General features: G+C 38.0%; 1 protein-coding gene across 1 annotated transcript in view; it reads left to right on the top strand.

Annotated features, from left to right (window-relative positions):
* The window catches only part of LOC109252070 (putative exonuclease GOR), a 42,148-nt gene extending 24,998 nt beyond the window's left edge, over nt 1–17,150 (top strand). Inside the window, exons 8-15 of the mRNA XM_019424210.2 lie at nt 1,060–1,209; nt 2,712–2,825; nt 5,470–5,543; nt 5,716–5,823; nt 7,099–7,214; nt 12,837–12,975; nt 15,126–15,246; nt 16,814–17,150. Coding sequence (XP_019279755.2) covers nt 1,060–1,209; nt 2,712–2,825; nt 5,470–5,543; nt 5,716–5,823; nt 7,099–7,214; nt 12,837–12,975; nt 15,126–15,246; nt 16,814–16,896 — 905 coding nt within the window. The 3' untranslated portion in view covers nt 16,897–17,150. The remainder of the gene's footprint in view (nt 1–1,059; nt 1,210–2,711; nt 2,826–5,469; nt 5,544–5,715; nt 5,824–7,098; nt 7,215–12,836; nt 12,976–15,125; nt 15,247–16,813) is intronic.
* Nucleotides 17,151–17,781: the final 631 nt, after the last annotated feature.

The raw sequence follows: 17,781 nt of genomic DNA, 5'->3' as shown, positions 1-17,781 counted from the left end.
CCTTTTTAAAAATTAGTATAAATAGATGAAAAAATGGGCTCTACTTAGGCAGTATTTGAATTCTCAGCCTCCTTTTTGAAGAGTGGTGGGAGGGGATACTTAATATTTATCCAGTCAGTGAGAGTAGTGCTTCTCAAACTTAACATGCATGGAATGACCTGGAAATCTTGTTAAAGTGCAGATTCTGATTCAGGATGTCTGGGAACAGCCTCCAAGTCTGCATTTGTAACAAACTCCCAGGATCAAAAAGCTAAAGAAAAAGTGTTACTTGATTTTGGTCGTATTTTGAATAAAACCAGATGGTAGCACCTGTCTTGTCCTCTAAGTACTTGTCTGAAACAAAGCAGGTGCTTCTAGAATCTCCTAATATTTCTCACACAGAAGAATTCTTTTTTGTACAAAAGGGTTTGCCAAAGATAGTGTAGCAAATTCTGCCAGAATTTTAAATAACACCTTAGGAGAAATTTTAGGAATCCATTCATGTGAGGGGTTAGGGTTAGTGATGTTGGAAAGAGATCCTTGAACTTGAGCATTTTGACCTTGTGAGAGTTACCATGTTTCCTGCTTGTAAGCTTCTGTACTCTGCTTATCTCAGTGTTTATTAAGAATCAATAAGCATGATTTGGAGTCAGAAGACCTGAGTTTTTGTATTAACTGTGCTGTGTAACCTTGGTCATGTGCCCTCATTTCTCTGAGCCTCATTTTCTTTGTCTGTAAAAATGAGGTCAATAGGTTTTCACTTCTGGGTTAATATAAAGTTCAAAGTCCTGACGATAGTTTTTGGCATGCTTAATATGCACTGGCTATTACTGATGGGATTCTTACTTCCCCTTCTCTTAGCCAAAGTATAGGACCTCAGATGATGCAGAGAGCAATCAGTATCTACATATCTATAGGTCAAAAGATATGAAGACTTTGGTTTTTTTAGACTACTTCCTTACTTAATGTTAGTCAGCATTTGAGCTTTTCATATCTGAAAGGGTTAGTAGACTCTAACCTTACCACTACCTTAAAACATGTTATTTAAATTTTATTGAACCACACTTCTTTTTTTCTTAGCACTCACAGGAATTGTTCTCTACAGACATCTGCAAGACTACCTTCTAACGGAAGAACAGTTACATGAAAATGACTATCCACAACCCAGCCCTGAAAAACCAGGAAGTATTCTTTTAAACCCGGGCATGACCAAAGCTCTTCTAAATGACAGTAAGTGTATGGGACTGAAAATGATCCTTGCTACATGCTAAGGCTGGAACACTAAAAGGATTATTTCCCTTTCCACTTCATTTCCATTGTCTTAGAAGTTTATTTTCTTTATTTATTAAATATTAATAATCATTTCAGGTAAGTACTAGCATTACCTCCATTCACACAAATGAGGAAATTGAAGCTCACAGAGGTCAAATGACTTGTCAAAGGTCACTCTGAAAATAAGTAGGAGAGCCAGGATTTGAACCCAAGGAGTCTGATTCTGGAGTCTCTACTCCTACCAACTATTCATATGCAGTGTCAGTTTTGAATACTTCCTATCCTTTAATTAGAAATTCTTACTAAAAAGATTTACAATTAGTGTTACTATTTTACATTTTCTCTAAATACTAGGCATAGTTAAAATTCATTCCTTCCACCAAGAAGAAAGAGAGAATATTTAATATCCCAGCTGTCAAACCTTAAGTCCATTGGAGTTGGAAATGGAATTTTAGAAATATTTTTCTGGGTGCCTGGGTGGCTCAGTGAGTTAAGCATCTGACTCTTGGTTTCAGCTCAGGTTATAGTTTCATGGTTCATGGGATCGAGCCCTCCCATCGGGCTCCTCACTGACAGTGCAGACCCTGCTTGGGGTTCACTCTCTCCCTCTCTCTGCTCCTCCCCTGCTCGTGCTCTCTCACTTGCTCTCTCAAAATAAATAAACATTTAAAAATATTTTTTTCAATGACTAGAAAATATTTATCTTTTGTATCTTTAGAATTTTTCTCATTATTGTCTTTGCCATTTGAGTTACCTTTTTTTTTTTTCTTCAACCCTTGACCCAGTTAAGGACAGAGGCTCTGAAGGAGGAAGGGAAACCTGCATTTGGTTGTTGGTTTTCCCTCCAGCCTTGGTTTTCCCAAATCTGGATCATACAGCTACCCCCTCAGGTCGTTGTGAGAATCAGTTACAGGAATGCATGCGAAGTGCTCGGCACAGTACCTGCCTCAGAGGCTCATAATAGACTGCAACTAAGAGTTGCCATCATCATCAGAACCAATTTGAGGATTATCACTGAAAACCAATGTTCACAAATGGGTCTAGTGAAAAGCCCAGATCTACTCTCAATGACTTAATAAGCATGCAGGCCCCTCTATGTTTAAAGGGGATAATAAGGTAGACGTATGTCCTATTTCAGGAGTTACTATGTACTAAAAGTAGATAATTAATCAAGTTGGCTACAGTCAAATTATGGCTCTAAAACCACAATTATCTGGCATTAGGCTGAATCTGGAGGCAGACAGGATGCCTGTTGGAAGACGGGCACCCCTGGTGCCGGGAGCCGGTCACCTACAAGTATTGCTTTGGGTAATCCTGCTAAGTTCCGTGTTATGTCACAGTCAACCCTGGGCATGTAATCCATGCGTGATCAAGAATGCAAAGGCAGTTAATTCCCTGCATTTCGGTTCATTTGTCTTTTCTCCCCAAGTATTCATGAATAATTTCATATTTTGTTTCAGCTTCTAGGAAGATCTGTTGTCGTTGTGGGAAAATATATGGTGTGACTCCCGCAGGCAAACACAGTAGGGTAGAAGAATGCTACTACCACTTTGGCCGAGTGCTGACTCAGAAAGGCAAGTATTTGGTAGTTCTGCTTCATTTATTTGACAAGCCAGTGCCAGAGCTGTTCAGAGAAAAGTGCGATAAAGTATTCAGTTCACTGTATTTGTCAGGTGCAGTCCAGTCGAGAGAAACTACCAAATCTGAAGTTTGAATTACAAGCACCTACTTCTGACCACCACTCGCTACCCTTGTGGCCCACTGGTGCGGGGAGTCCCAGGCTGTGACAGGGGTGCGGGAAGACCTCACAGCAGTCAACTGCCTCCTGATGTCACCTGCTTTGCACCTGCCAGCATTAGAATCATTTCTTTGTTAATAGCTTCCATTCCTTGCCGCCCCCACCCCCACCCCTGCCCTGAATGAAGATGAACTGTTGATTCCTTTCCCCACCAGCCCCCATCTTGCCTGCAACACCATAAATTTGCTACAATCCACTCAGCTGGGTTTTTTTTCCTATTCAAACCAAATACCTGGGTGCTGTCATTTGTCTTCGCACCTTTTCGTCTTAGCAGTGTGTATGTCTTAGGTATTATCCCTCAGTAATGTAGTCTGAGCCTGTCCCTTCTCTACCTCTACTGCCACTGTCTGGGTCCAAATCACCCCTATCTCAGTCCCCCAATTGCTGCAGTGTCCTGCCCAGTCTCGCTGCTTCTACTGTACCCTTTTCTGTCTCTACCCACGCCCCCCCAGTCTATTTTTCACCCCAGAAACTCGAGAGTAATTTTTTACATCACATATCTGGTCCTGTCTCTGCCCTGCTTCGATTAAAACCCTTTGGTTACCTTGCTGACCCTGCCTGACTTGGTCTCTGCCCCCCATTTTCTCCCCTGTCCATTGTTAATTTCACACCACACTGACCCCCTGTCCAGAGCCTTCTTACCCATTATTCTCTCTGCTTTTGCCATGGCTGTTTCCTTTTTATCCTTTGTATCTCTGCTTCAGTAGTACCTCCACAAGGTCCTTTCTCAACCCCACCGTCTGAAATAGGTCTGCTTTCTTCTATCCTGCCTCTTCCTTTCATAGCACTTAACTACATTTTGTAAGGATCTACTAGTTTATCTGCCATCTCCAAAAGACTGTGAGCTTTTGGAAGGACCACCATCTATTCTTTTTTTTTTTTTCTCCCTATGTTCTCCCCAGCACTTAGCCTAGTACCTAATACATATAGACTGTCAATAAACATTTGGAGAGATGGGTGGACAGATGACCTATTGATGCAGAGATGGATATGAATGTGAATGATATTGTAATAAATAGTATGAAAAAGATAAAGCCGGGAGAAAATAGAAGAGAACAATGGGTGTGATTGAATGACAGAATCAATACATGGATAAATAATCAGGTAACTTTGGCCTGAGTGTTGAGAGCACGGAGGGCTTAGTTTTGGAAGGTGGAGGGACTATGAATTCCAGAAGGAGTAGAACAAAGAAGGGAAGGTACTGAAGAGGAGTAAGTGTAGCAGATAGACCAGCGGGGCTAACCAGACCATACAGCATAATGAACAGAACAAGGACATTGGAACTGTCAGACCTGAGATTTGGGGCTCTTTTGACATCAACTTTCCCTGAGACCTTGGGCAAGTCACTTAAGCTCTCTGAGCATTTGTTTCCACCTTCATAGAATGAGCTTTATGTGGCAATTGAGTGAGCTGACATGTCAAAGTCCTGGCTTATAACAGATGTTCTGTTAATACTGGTTCTCTGCTTTCTTTACTTATCACAGGAGAAGGTAAGAGAAAGCTGTGGGATGTCAAGATTGGATGAGTAATGTAAGACTGATTAAGCATGAGCCTTCAGCACCAGCCTGAGAAAATTTGCATTTGATCAGTAATAAACAAGGGAATGACTTGAGGAAAGTGATATAATGAATATGTGTGCTTTAAGGAGATCATTCTAGCCCATTTTATAGGAAAACTGATGCAGAACCCACTATAGACAGAAGGAAGTAATAGGAAGAGTTGGGAGAACATTACCTTGGGCCAGAGTGAAGAAGGGCTAAGGTGGATACAGGAACAGATGAGCTGGATTATGGGATTGGGGTAAGAGATAGGAAGATTTGGGATTATAGCTGTGAAAATGTACATAGTACTTGGGCAAAGATACAGAAGAAGAGGGCATCAGGATTTGGTAGGTCCAGCCAAGGCTGGAGGTGACATCTGCGTCGTGGTCTCAGTCTACATAACTGGGTGATGTTTCTTGGATCAGATCAACAACTCAGATATAGGAAGGGAGAATGTGGTACTTGGAGCCCCTCAGCCAGAGTAAAAAGGTCAGAGAGTGGGGAAAAAAAGGTCAGGGAGTGGGGAAGATGTTGAAAACATACTTGAGGTTAAGTCCAAGCAGAATAAGGGGGTGATGCCAGAGGAGAGCTGAGGGATCAGGGCGAAATAAGAGAAGTAAGGGGGTGGAAGGTGTTCAGGACATTGGTAACTGTAATTCACCTTCAAAGTGCAACCCACAAGAACTCTGTTCCAGGAGTTGGTTTTTTCTGTTCATTATGAATATCCAAAAACATGACTACGGGGAGGAGTAACATCAAGTACTTGCACAGTGTCCTTACAGGTCTTGGAGGGTAAGATAAGACACATGCTCTGGGAGTGAGCCACTCTGCCTTATAAAGTTTGCCTGATTTGATTTTTATTTTTTGATTGGTTTGCAGTCCTCGGTGGCTCAGAAACACGGTACAGCTGTTGTGAAGGTGTCCTTGGCTCTGCCGGGTGTCAGGTCGCCAAGGTAGGGCTTGTCACCCAGACCGCTGCTTGTTTCAGAACCACAGCTGCTGCCTCCAGAGATGTGAAAGAATTTGAAAGGGTTAATTAAGCTAATTTTTAGTTGGTGAAATTTTTATGAGCTTAACGGTGCTTGCAGAAATAGCCGGTAATTTATTTGGCAATGTTTATTTCAGCTTCACGTTCATGACCAAAAGGAAAACCTAGAGGGCTTTGTGAAGACTTTTGTCAAGTCTCCGCCCCCCGACGGCAATCATGGTGTATTTGCTGTGAACTGTGAGGTGGTACGTCCGTGTTTTCTCTCTTACTGCAGTAATTACAACCGAATCCTTGTGGAGCACTTGGCACGGTGTGTGTAACATCACTTGGCTGGGCTTTCTCTTGAGGCCACATAATTCTGCGTGTAATTCACCGATCTTCAGAAGCAACTGAAGTGCAGGAGAGGTGACTTGGGGGAATTCCTGTACTTAGTAAGAAATGAGGCCAGGAACTGGTCCGTGGGTCTCTTTTTATTTATTAATTTTTCTTAATCTGTCACCAGTGGTGCTTCTCCTGCTCAAATTGCTGAAATTGTGCAGGTGGAAAATGTTACAAATAATACTGTTATCCCCAGCATCAGCATAAAAACTTGAACGAATTTTCAGAAACTATTGTTTATAGAGGCAGCAAAATATTTATGGCGATTTTTCTTTGTCTGAGAATCAATACGAGAAAGTAGGGAACAAACAGAACTGAATCGTATGACCTGGGAAGCTTCACTGCTTCCCTCCTGTCACCCTGGAGCAGGTATAGTGGATGTTTTACTCTGTCAAGTATGGGGTTAATAATCGTTCCACGGTAACAGTAAGAATCAGATACACTAAAATAAGGGAATGTACGTGAGACGTGTCAAACATCACATGAACGGTTGTCTCTACCAAGACATAAAGTTTTTATTCCCTCTATTCTATTTGGAGAGCGGATTTTAGAGTGAATTACAATAAATAGAGAAGGACATTGTTCAGTTTCCAGCTTAGGTCTTCAACTGGAAACAATTCAGGCTGCTTCAGGCTTTGAAATCAAATATTAGCATGTTGTCCTCTCCAGTGCCACATTGATATTTATGGTAAAGTTTTCCTTTTTTTCATTCAACAAGATCTATAACTGCATTAGCCAATATAATAACACTCAAGTTCTCAGTCACACTAGTCATATTTCGCATACTGAGTAGCCACCTGTGGCTAGTAGCTGCCATATTAGACAGCACAGCAGTAGAACATTTCATCATCACAGAAGGCTCTCCTGGATAGCACTGATCTCTAATGAAAGCAATTGTAAAGACTAAGCCCAGAAAATGAAATTATGTTCCTAGCAGAAATATTACTAACATTAAGGAAAAAAATTAAAGCTTGGAACATCTTTTACAAGACTGTCAGATCCACTGACTGGCTTTTGTTGGTAAATCTGAATAATATGATTAAATTGTATGTTCTAGTTAGAAATACTCCTTTAAGATATCTTAGATGTTAAAATATGTTTACTCAATATGATATATGAGTTTAATATTTCCCCCTTGATAGTGCTACACAGCCAAAGGTTTGGAACTTACACAAGTGACGGTGGTTGATTCCAGCCTTCAGGTGGTCTATGCTACATTTGTGAAACCAGATGAAGAAGTAATTGACTATAACACTAGGTACGGGTCATATAAAAGGGTTGGTTTTTTTTTTTAATATGAAATTTATTGCCAAATTGGTTTCCATACAACACCTAGTGCTCATCCCAAAAGGTGCCCTCCTCAATGCCCATCACCCACTTTCCCCTCTCCCACCCCCCTTCAACCCTCAGTTTATTCTCAGTTTTTAAGAGTCTGTTATGGTTTGGCTCCCTCCCTCTCTAACTTTTTTTTTTTTTCCTTCTCTTCCCCCATGGTCTTCTGTTAAGTTTCTCAGGATCCACATAAAAGTGTTGGTTTTTGAGACTGTAGAATATTCAACATGTAGTTTATGTGCATTTTAGCTTTGTACTTGTATTCATTTAGTGTTAGAGCATGAGTTATGCTATTTTCCTTTAATTCATTGATTTGTTCAAGAACATTCATATTTTATTAAGTACTTGATAAAATTGTACAGACACTGTGTTAGATCTCAGGTTACAACCCTAAATAAGAGACAAAGCTTCAGCCCTGTTGAATGTTGACAAGTTGGAGTGGTAGTTAGGAGGTGAGAGAAGCACAAATAGTGAATAGATTTTCTTATTCATTCATTTGTTAAATCATTAATCAGTTCCTTTTGAAAATACCATGTTATCTTCTTCCATTAGGTAAAAATTGTCATTAGATAAAATATCTGCAATCTTATAGACATGTCCCTGAGTATACATGGCTTTGATATGGTTTGCAAAGTAATAGTTCAGGGCAGATTCTCCTAATAATCATTATTATTAAAGTATGACCTATTTCTGACCCAAACTCAATGCTAACTTGAAATTGTACAATATAGATGCATCTTTAATTTTTATAAACCTCAGATGAAACACCAGTGATATGATTGATCAGTTAAATTTAGGTTTCCTTAAGGCTTATAAGCCATATAAAATGACATATTTGTATATTTAAAAATAAAATAGAAGGCACTGATCTGAATTCACTTTAGAATAAGAAGTGTTTATTATTGGTGGGATTATATTTATTCAATTTTAACAAATTCTCCAATACTACTTAAAATTACTTATTTATATGTGTGAGTATATATATGATTTGTTTAGATATCTAAACAAATAGGACTTATCTATACACAGAGTATATATATCATATATATATATATATACTATATAGAATTTATATAGTATACATAATATAATTGTAATAGTGTATATAGTAAAAAATCTTATATATATTATATATAAAGTATGTGTGTCATATAATGTGTATATGTCCATCATTTTAGAACACAAGCAAAGTGGTCATGTAAGTTAAAAGTTGTTTTGATGAATTTTGAGAATATTTATAGATAATTCTAATAAACATTTTTTAATATAAAGTCCCTCACAGTTCATAAAAATGGTTGTATGCACAAAACTCAGGAAAAGTTATGATCAGAAAATATATTTTGTATACTAATCTTTCTCCTGACCTCATTGGATTTTTTTTCCTACTCATTTTGGCCATATCCTAATAGCCCTATTTTACTGTTGTTGTTGTTGTTTCCAGCTGTATTGGGGTATATTGGCAAACAGAATTGTAAAATACTTACAGTTATCGTACTTTTATTGGTACTTATTCTTCCATGGCCTTAATGGAATCTTTCCTACCTGCTTTTTGGAACAGGTCAGGAAGTACTTGGGTAGTTATTGGTATTCATAGTGACAAAATGGTAACTGAAGGGTCTGCATTATAAATAATTATGGAGTCTCAAAACAACTTCAAATGCATTCAATGCCTTGCATTTTTTAAAAACGTTTTTAAAATAAACCCAAGTACCCCTTGATAACTTCCTCTTAGTCCAAATATTTGATTAATTATCACATTCCCTAAGCTTGATGACTTGATGATGGATTCAGGTATCTTTTTTTTTTTTTTTTAACTCTGAAAGTATAATTAGCACACATTATCAGTTTAAGGTGTACGGCATAATGATTTGTCATTTGTATACATGTGAAATGTTCACCACAATAAGACTAGTTACCATCTGTCACTGTACAGAGTTTAAAACTCTTGTCAGAACTTTTAAGATTTACTTTGTTAGCAGCTTTGAAATTTACAACACAGTATTGATGATTGTAGTCCCAATGCTGTACATGACATCCCTTTGATTTATAAGTGGAAATGTGTACCTCTTGATCTGCGTAATCTGTTTTTTCTACTTCCTACCACCTTCCCCTCTGGAAACCACAATTCTGTTCTCTATGAGTTTTGTTTGTTCATTTGTTTAGCCTTTAAGAGTCCATTTATAAGTGAAATCATATGGTGTTTGTCTTTCTCTGACTTATTTCACTTAGCCTAATACCATCTAGGTTCATCCATGTTGTCACACATGGCAAGATTCCATTCATTTTAATTTTTAATTTTTTTAAACATTTATTTATCCTTGAGAGACAAAGCATGAGTGGGGGAGGGGCAGAGAGGGAGACACAGAATCCGAAGCAGGCTCCAGGTTCTGAGCTGTCAGCACAGAGTCCAATGAGGGGCTTGAACTTGTCAACTGCAAGATCATGACCCGAGCCGAAGTCGGACGCTCAACTGACTGAGCCCCCCAGGTGCCCCAATTTCATTCATTTTTAGAGCAAAGTGGTATCCCATTGCATATACCACATCATCTTATCAGTTAATCCATCAACGAATACTTAGGTTGTTTCCGTATCTTGGCTATTGAAAATAATGCTGCAATAAACATTGGAGTATGTACATCTTTTCTTATTCTTCAGATAAATACCCAGAAGTGTAATTAGTTGCACTAATTGTATGGTATGGTAGTTTTATTTTTAATTTTTTGAGGATGCTCCATATTTTTCATAGTGGCCACACAATTTATATTGCCACCAACAGTGAATGAATGTTCCCTTTTCTCCATATCTTCACCAATACCTGTTATCTTTTTGACAATAGCCATTCTAATAAGTCTGAGGCAATATCTCATGGTGGTTTTGATTTGCATTTCCCTGATGATTAGTGGTATTGAACATCCTTTCATGTGCCTATTGGCCATCTGTATATCTTTGCAGAAATGTCTATTCAGATCCTATGCCTAATTTTAATTGGATTGTTTGGGATTTTTTGTTGAGTTGTATGAATTCTATCTATTTCTTGGTTAGCTATTAACTCCTTACTGGATAAATGATGTGCAAATACCTTTTCCCATTCAGTATGTTATTTTGTTGATGGTATCTTCTACTGTGCAGAAGCCTTTTAGTTTCATATAGTCCCATTTGTTTATTTTTGCTATTGTTGCCATTGCTTTGGAGTCAGAGCCAAAAAAAAAAAATTCTGAAGCCAATGTCATGGAGCTTTTTGCCTGTTCTCTTCTAGGAGTTTTGTGGTTGCTGGACTTATAGTTGATAACTTTTTAATTTTTGAGTATGGTACAAGATAATAATACACTTTAATTCTTTTGCATGTGGCTGTCCAGTTTTCTCAGCACCATATATTGAAGAAACTAACTTTTCTCCATTGGATATTCATTCCTTTTTTGTTATGTATTATTTAACCGTATGTACATGGGTTTATTTCTGGGCTTTATTCTGTTCCATTGATCTCTGCCTTTGTCTCTTGATCAGTACTAAACTGCTTTGATTACTATAACTTTGTAATACTCTTTGAAATCAGGAAGTGTGTTGCCTCTAACTTTGTTGTTCTTTTTCAAGATTGCTTTAGCTATTCAGGATTTTTTGTGGTTCCATAAAAATTTTAAAATTGTTCTATTTCTGTGAAAAATGCCATTGGAATTTTGATAGGGATTACATTGAATCTGTAGACTGCTTTGGGTGGTATGGAAATATGAACGATATTCTTCCAATCCATGAGCATGGAATACCTTTCCATATACTGTTGTCCTCTTCAATTTCTTTCATCAGTGTCTTAGTTTTCAGTGTACAGGTCTTTTACCTCCTTTATTAAAGTTATTCCTAGGTATTTTATTCTTTGTGATGCTTATAAATGGGATTTTATTTATGAAATTTCATTGTTAGTGTAAAAAATGCAGATTTTTGTATATTGATTTTTGTACCCAGGAAATTTACCGAACTCATTTAGTCTATCAGTTTTTTGTTGAGTCTTTATATTTTCTATATAGAAAATCATGTCATCTGCAAATAGTGACAGTTTGACTTTACTTTCCAATTTGGATGCCTTTGATTTCTTTTTCCTGCCTCATTGCTCTAAAACTTCCAATACCATATTAAATAAAAGTGGAGCCAGGTATGTTTTGTTTTTGACAGGAGACCATAATGTCAATATAAAGTTTAAGTTCAAAATACCTTCCCAGTATTTTTATCATTTGCTTTTCTCCTAAATTGCAGTACAGCATAGCAGTAGCCATGTTTCTGGACAGTTATCTAGAAAATGCTTCATGAAAGCCACTAGGGTAGGTTTTTTTGTTTTTTGGTTTTTTTATTTTTTAATTTTTTTTATGTATTTCATTGGGTCCTTATAAGCCATTAAGATTGGTAAGTGACTCTACAGATAAGACTGAGCCCAGAAGGTTAAGTAATTTTCTGAGAATCTGTGGAGGAAGTAAATAGCAGAGTCATAGACTAATTCAAGCATAGGTTATCTAGACTCTACCTAGGACTCCATTTGCTCTCCTATGCTACCCATATTTCATTTATAGGCTTTATGTTTTTATTATTTGAGTATATTTGACATGCAGTGTTACATTAGCTTCTGGTGTAAAACATTGTGATTCAACATCTCTGTACGTGATACTATGCTCACAAGTGTAGCTAGCATCTATCACCATACAATGCTATTACAATATCATTGACTCTATTCCCTATGATATACTTTTCATCTCCATGACTTAGTCATTCCATAACTACAAGTCTGTTTCTCCCATTCCCCTCTGACATTTTTCCCATCTTCCTATCCCCGTTCCCTCTGGCAACCATCAATTTGGTCTGATTCTGCTTTTCGATTGTTCTTTAGTTTCCACATGTGAGTGAAATCTCAGACTGACTTATTTCATTTAGCATAATACCCTCTAGGTCCATCCATGTTGCCACATATGGCAAGATCTCATTCTTTTTTAATGCTGCATACTATTCCTGTGTGTAGGGTGAGCGGTATCACATCTTTATCCATTTAGCTATCAATGGACACTTAGATTACTTCCATGTCTTGGCTATTGTAGATAATCCTTTAATAAACATAGCGGTGTATATAGCTTTTTAAATTAGTGTTGTTGGTTTCTTTGGGTAAATAACCAGTAGTGGAATTATTGGATCATATGGTATTTCTACTTTTAATTTTTTGAGGACCCTCCATATTGCTTTCCACAGCAGCTTTTTTAGGCTTACTTTAATGGGAGATAGGTTACTTAAATAAATTGTAATGGATGAAACTGAGCTTCTACAAAGAGGAGCGTTCAAAGGAACCCTGTGAACTTGGAATGCCTCCTGCCTTCCCAGCCTTACATAAATTAATCCGTATTATAAATTTTACTAGGTTACAAATATAACCTAGTGAAGGGGCAGCTGATGGTCATAAGTCAGATCTTTGTTTTGTTCAGTGAATGTTTCTCACATTGGGTCAGTAATGTGTTCTAACCATACCTGATGAAATCCAGTAAGTTACTTCTATGCATTATGTGTCTTATTGGGGCAGGTTTTCTGGTGTGGTCGAAGAGGACCTGAAGAACATCAAAACTTCAATCCGTGATGTCCAAGCCATCCTGTTGAACCTGTTCAGTGCTGACACTGTCTTAATTGGACACAGCTTTGAAAACAGTCTTTATGCTCTTAAGGTAAAGAAATACAGGCTTATACTTTTACAAAACAGTATGTGTTAAGATGATAGTCATTATCATTGTTATCAGTGATTGTTGATTTGCCCCATTAACTAAGAAGAAAATAACTGCTGTCCATGTTGATAACATAGTCCAACTATTATAAACCAGAAGCTACAATATAAGACAGCTAAAGTCATTTGGTTCATCCAGATCAGAAAGTCCATTAATTATGATAAAACCAAAATCATTGTTTAACATCCTCTTTAATAATTGTCTTTAATACTCAAATGGGGAAGACTAAGTTTATCTAACAGTTTATTTTATTCACATCCTTAGAGACACTTTTTCATATTAATTCAGGTAGGTTTATAGGTACACTCAAAATCAAATGTCATGTTCATTTTTTTTGGCATGATCTACTTGAAAATCTCCCCTGTAATATACTTCAGGTTAAAATTATCTGTTCTTTGCTGTGTGTTCTAGAACAGGAGTCAGAACACTATGGCCCATGCTGGCCACCTAGTTTTTGCAAATATTGTTGTTAGACCCACTGCTCCCATTCACTTCTGTATCTTCTGTAGCTGCTTTCATGCTACAGTAGCACTGCTAAATAGTTGTAGCAGAGACCGTGTGGTCTCCAAGCTGAAAACATTCACAACTGGGCACTTAAAGACAGAGTTTGGTGGCCACCCCTGTTCTAGAACACTGGCATCCAATCGGCCTTTCTATATGTTCACTATCTACTATGGTAGATGGTAGCCACGTTTGGTTATTGAACATTTACAATATGTCTAATGTGACTGAGAAAATGATTTTTGAATTTTTTAGATAGCCACATGTGGCTGGTGGCTTATCAGAGGGCACAGCACAGCTCTAGAACTTTGGAGACTCTAGAACTTTGAGCCATCCTAGGACTTACCTTCAGGCAAAGAAGGGCTAGTTCTTTTTTAGTGCAAGAATACCAGTAAGGCCATTTACATTTCATAGGTGAATGTCAGCCTTTTTCTATGTAAAGCTGGGATTCAAAGAATAGATATTTGTCTCAAATAGCATTGTTGTCTCTGCATGTGACAGATAATACTGGAATGTGCTTCCACTCAGACCCTGCCAAGCTGTGTGGAAAGAGAGGTGGGGACATAAATTTTCTGTAAGAACGCTCTTTCCAGGGATGTCCTTCCATCACCTCAGTGACCTCACCTCTCAAACTGTTCAGGAGCCATCCTATTGCACCTGTCTCCCAGACCACACAATTTCCAGCCATCGTGATTCCTCATTGTGTTCAGTCTGTTTCTTCTGTCCAGATAACTCCTGGATTTTCCTGTTTGTCTCTGTTTCCACCACCACCTTCTTTTATTTACTCAATACTCTGCAGCCAGGAACTGGTGTCTCGTTGGTAGTTGACACATTAAAGGAGAATTTAAGTGCTTCTAGGCATGCTGAATGTTAAATTTCCAATTCCTCAGTTTTCAGTGGGTCTTTAAATTACTCTTGAGGCTAATCTTCTTGCATGCACCTTTCAAAAAATGCAACTCTCCTAATGATTCCAAACTGTTTCTAGGCTCTGTTGTCTGACTGCTCTTTATCTATCCTATTTTCTGCTTTCTGAAACTTCTGTAAAAATTTCTTCACCATCTTACATGTATAAGCACAGGAAATTTGGAGCTAGACGGAACACAGTCCTTGTCCATGCCCCCTCCCCGGACACAGACAAGTAAACCACTAATCTGCGGTGGGACATGTGCTAGGTTGAGGTGTGCCCCCCTCAGCTGAGTCCCAAGGTGGTAGGGGCATGGCTTTGCATCTCCCCCCAGTCTTTGATGGACCCTCTCTGCCCTCATGCTGCCCCCTGGTGGTGCTTTCAAAGTAGGAAAGTGGTTCCCAAAGTCTTAGATTTGATTTCTGGGTTCTCTACTAACTCCCTTCTTAATCTCTCAGAGCTTCAGTTTTCTTGACTGTAAAGAAGGGACAAAAGGTCTACCTCATTGAGTTACTCTGCAAGTTGTAATGGATATTCCATGTAGCATGCTTAGTCACTGTTACATCATAACTGCTTCATGTTACTTGCTTTTGTAGCATAACTCTGCTGCTACCATTATTGTTGCTGCTATCTATATGGTTACTCATTGGGAAAAATCTCTGATAGGATTTTCTCTTTCTTTTGACAGTTAATTCACACTTCAGTTGTGGACACAACAGTTCTGTTTCCTCATCGACTAGGCTTGCCTCACAAAAGATCCCTTAAGAGTCTGGTGGCTGACTACCTACAAAGGATTATTCAGGATGATGGTAAGAGCCTGTTTGCTAATGATAAATACCAGGACCCTACGTCTGACTTAAGTAAACAAACCATGTGATTGATGGTAAAAGTTCTGCCCTCTGAAATGCTTAAGGTAGGTTCTTATTCATGGATTCTCTCTTATAGTGGAAAGACTTGTACCTGCTTATGTGAAAGCATGTAAAAAGCCAATGCCCACTGCCAGGTATAGTCCTGGATCTTCCACAGGCATCAAAACAGCAGCTATACAGAAAATGATGGCCAGATAATTGTTGGTCAAATTGCCTGGCCTTTGAATTCATGTATAAAACTTCTTTTGGTGTGGAGATCGAATTGCATTCTAAATTTTGCTGTGTACCCCTTTTCATATAGGCTTTTCATTAAATGAGGTTATGAAATTCACTGGGTTCAGGTTATCTCACCCAGAGTAAATGGTGTGTTGTTAGAAGAAGTATAGCTCAAATTCAATACATGCATTATATATGCACTTGACTTCTACTCAATTAGTGTATCTTGCTCCCAGAACATTTTCTGGGTTTGCTGATGATTAACTTGTCTAATGTTGGGTGTACAAGTGTAGCTACCACCTCCCTTGTTAGTGGCATTGCTGTATGCACAGTTGAGCAGTGCATGCCTTGGAATAGATGTCAGTTACTCGACACCTTCATGCCCATATAGTTTCCTCTTATGTACAATACAGAAGTGTAAGAAAATTAATTCTGAGCATGTTAAAATTTGTTACAATGCTGTTTCTAAAGATACCTAAGATACGGGAAGCCCTTCTGATCATGTCATGAATTGTACAAAATACATATTGTACCCCTATGGTCTTTTTCTTTCATTCTTTGTGAGACACTAATACAATCTCAAAGTGGATCTTTACCTGCTTTGTTAAAAATACATCTCAAAGAGCTCCTACAAAATTCTATTATAAAATGTGTTCTATTGCAATCCATCTTAAGCCTTACACATGAAAATATTTCACTTAAAAAATAGCTTATATAAAAATACAGATACTTTGTTTTGTTTTTTCAGAATTTTTCAGAATAACACAAATGAAAAATACACCCACTATTTTAGAAGTGCTAGTATGATTTTTCTCATTTAATCTCATACATTTATTATCCTCATCAGAACTATAGAATTTATATTTTGGGTAAATTTCATCCACTCTTTTAAATCATGTACTCTTGTATCTGAGGTCATTCTTTGTGTAGACAGTTCTACTTCTCCTCACAGACTGTTTTTTACTCCTTGCTGGATCTCTTTTTGTAATACCTGCCCCTTTGTTACCTTCCCTCTGGACCTTCTTTCCAGAGAGAGAGAGCGCCCATGAGCTATCTAGTCACAGCAAAGCAGTCACCATGCGAGGACAGGCTACATAGGAAAAGGGAGATGTTTGCTAATCTAGACTTATGTATAGCATTTACAAAGCAAACAAAATACCATTTTGCTAAGTGACCAGTGTTAATTTTTTATAAACATTAACTCCAGGCTTTGTTTTGAGAACAGCTGTGGGTGATATCATGGGTACAGTCATTGTCTAACACATTGTTTTATATTCTGTACTACTTGGAGGTCACAATTCAATTGACAATGCAACTGCCTGCATGGAACTGGTCCTCTGGAAGGTAAAAGAAGACCTGAAAGGAAGGAAGTAATCATTTTGTCTGACAAGATCTGCAGTCCCTGCCTTGTTGTGTCAGTGACCCCTCTGGCCTCTACTGCTTCCAGTAGAGTTTGGTCTATGATGGCATGAAGTTTCTTGACCTTTTTCTTCAAAGAGGAGAAAGGAAAACGCTGTTGAGGTTTATTTATTACATTTTAAAGGCTAAATTTCCATAGTTTATTTCTTAAGTTATGATTGCTGAGGGGAGAATGGTTAATGGGTAAATTAAAGTTGGTTTGTTTTGAATTTTCGGTTCCTCTTCATTGATAGTAACAATGGTTTCAAGTTGAAGCAATGAGTCCGTGACTTCCATCAAGGTCATGTCTGAAGTTGCATACATTTCTTTTTCTCTCTCAATACCTAAAACCATCTTTACCTAATACACAGACTTTTTTTTAGGTCTCATATATATGTAGAATAGGTTTTCCTCACAAAGTAAACGTAAATTTTCAGTGTCTGTTAACAAAAAGATTTAGGTCTTTTGGCTAATGCATTATGTGTTTTTATTCTAACTGCTGTAATGTTACCTGATTTTAATTCATAACCACTCCTTTTTCTAAGGCAGTGTCCTGTGGGTCCCCCAAACGTACCATGCTCTAACCTGTGTTCCTATTATTGGAATTGTCTGAATTCCTTTGAGGAGTTAGCTCCTCCTTGCTTAATTGCTTTTTGATGATGTGGAAACTACACGACATAACTCAGTTTGATTACCCTTAAGGATGAACCTTCAATATTAATGTTGCTAAAATGCTGCAAAATGACAAAGGTTTCTTTGCCGATGATACAGGTGCATCTGAGTAATCAGTAGTGAGACCTGAGTGCCAGAAGGACCTCAGTGCCTGCGACGACAGGCCCTCAAACATACTTCAGGTTTGCT

Source organism: Panthera pardus, unplaced genomic scaffold (assembly GCF_024362965.1).
Source record: "Panthera pardus isolate Hobbes unplaced genomic scaffold, ASM2436296v1 HiC_scaffold_20, whole genome shotgun sequence".
NCBI classification, from domain to species: Eukaryota; Metazoa; Chordata; class Mammalia; order Carnivora; family Felidae; genus Panthera; species Panthera pardus.
Note: the sequence above shows the minus strand (reverse complement) of the source record. Positions and strands in the feature narration are given on the sequence as shown.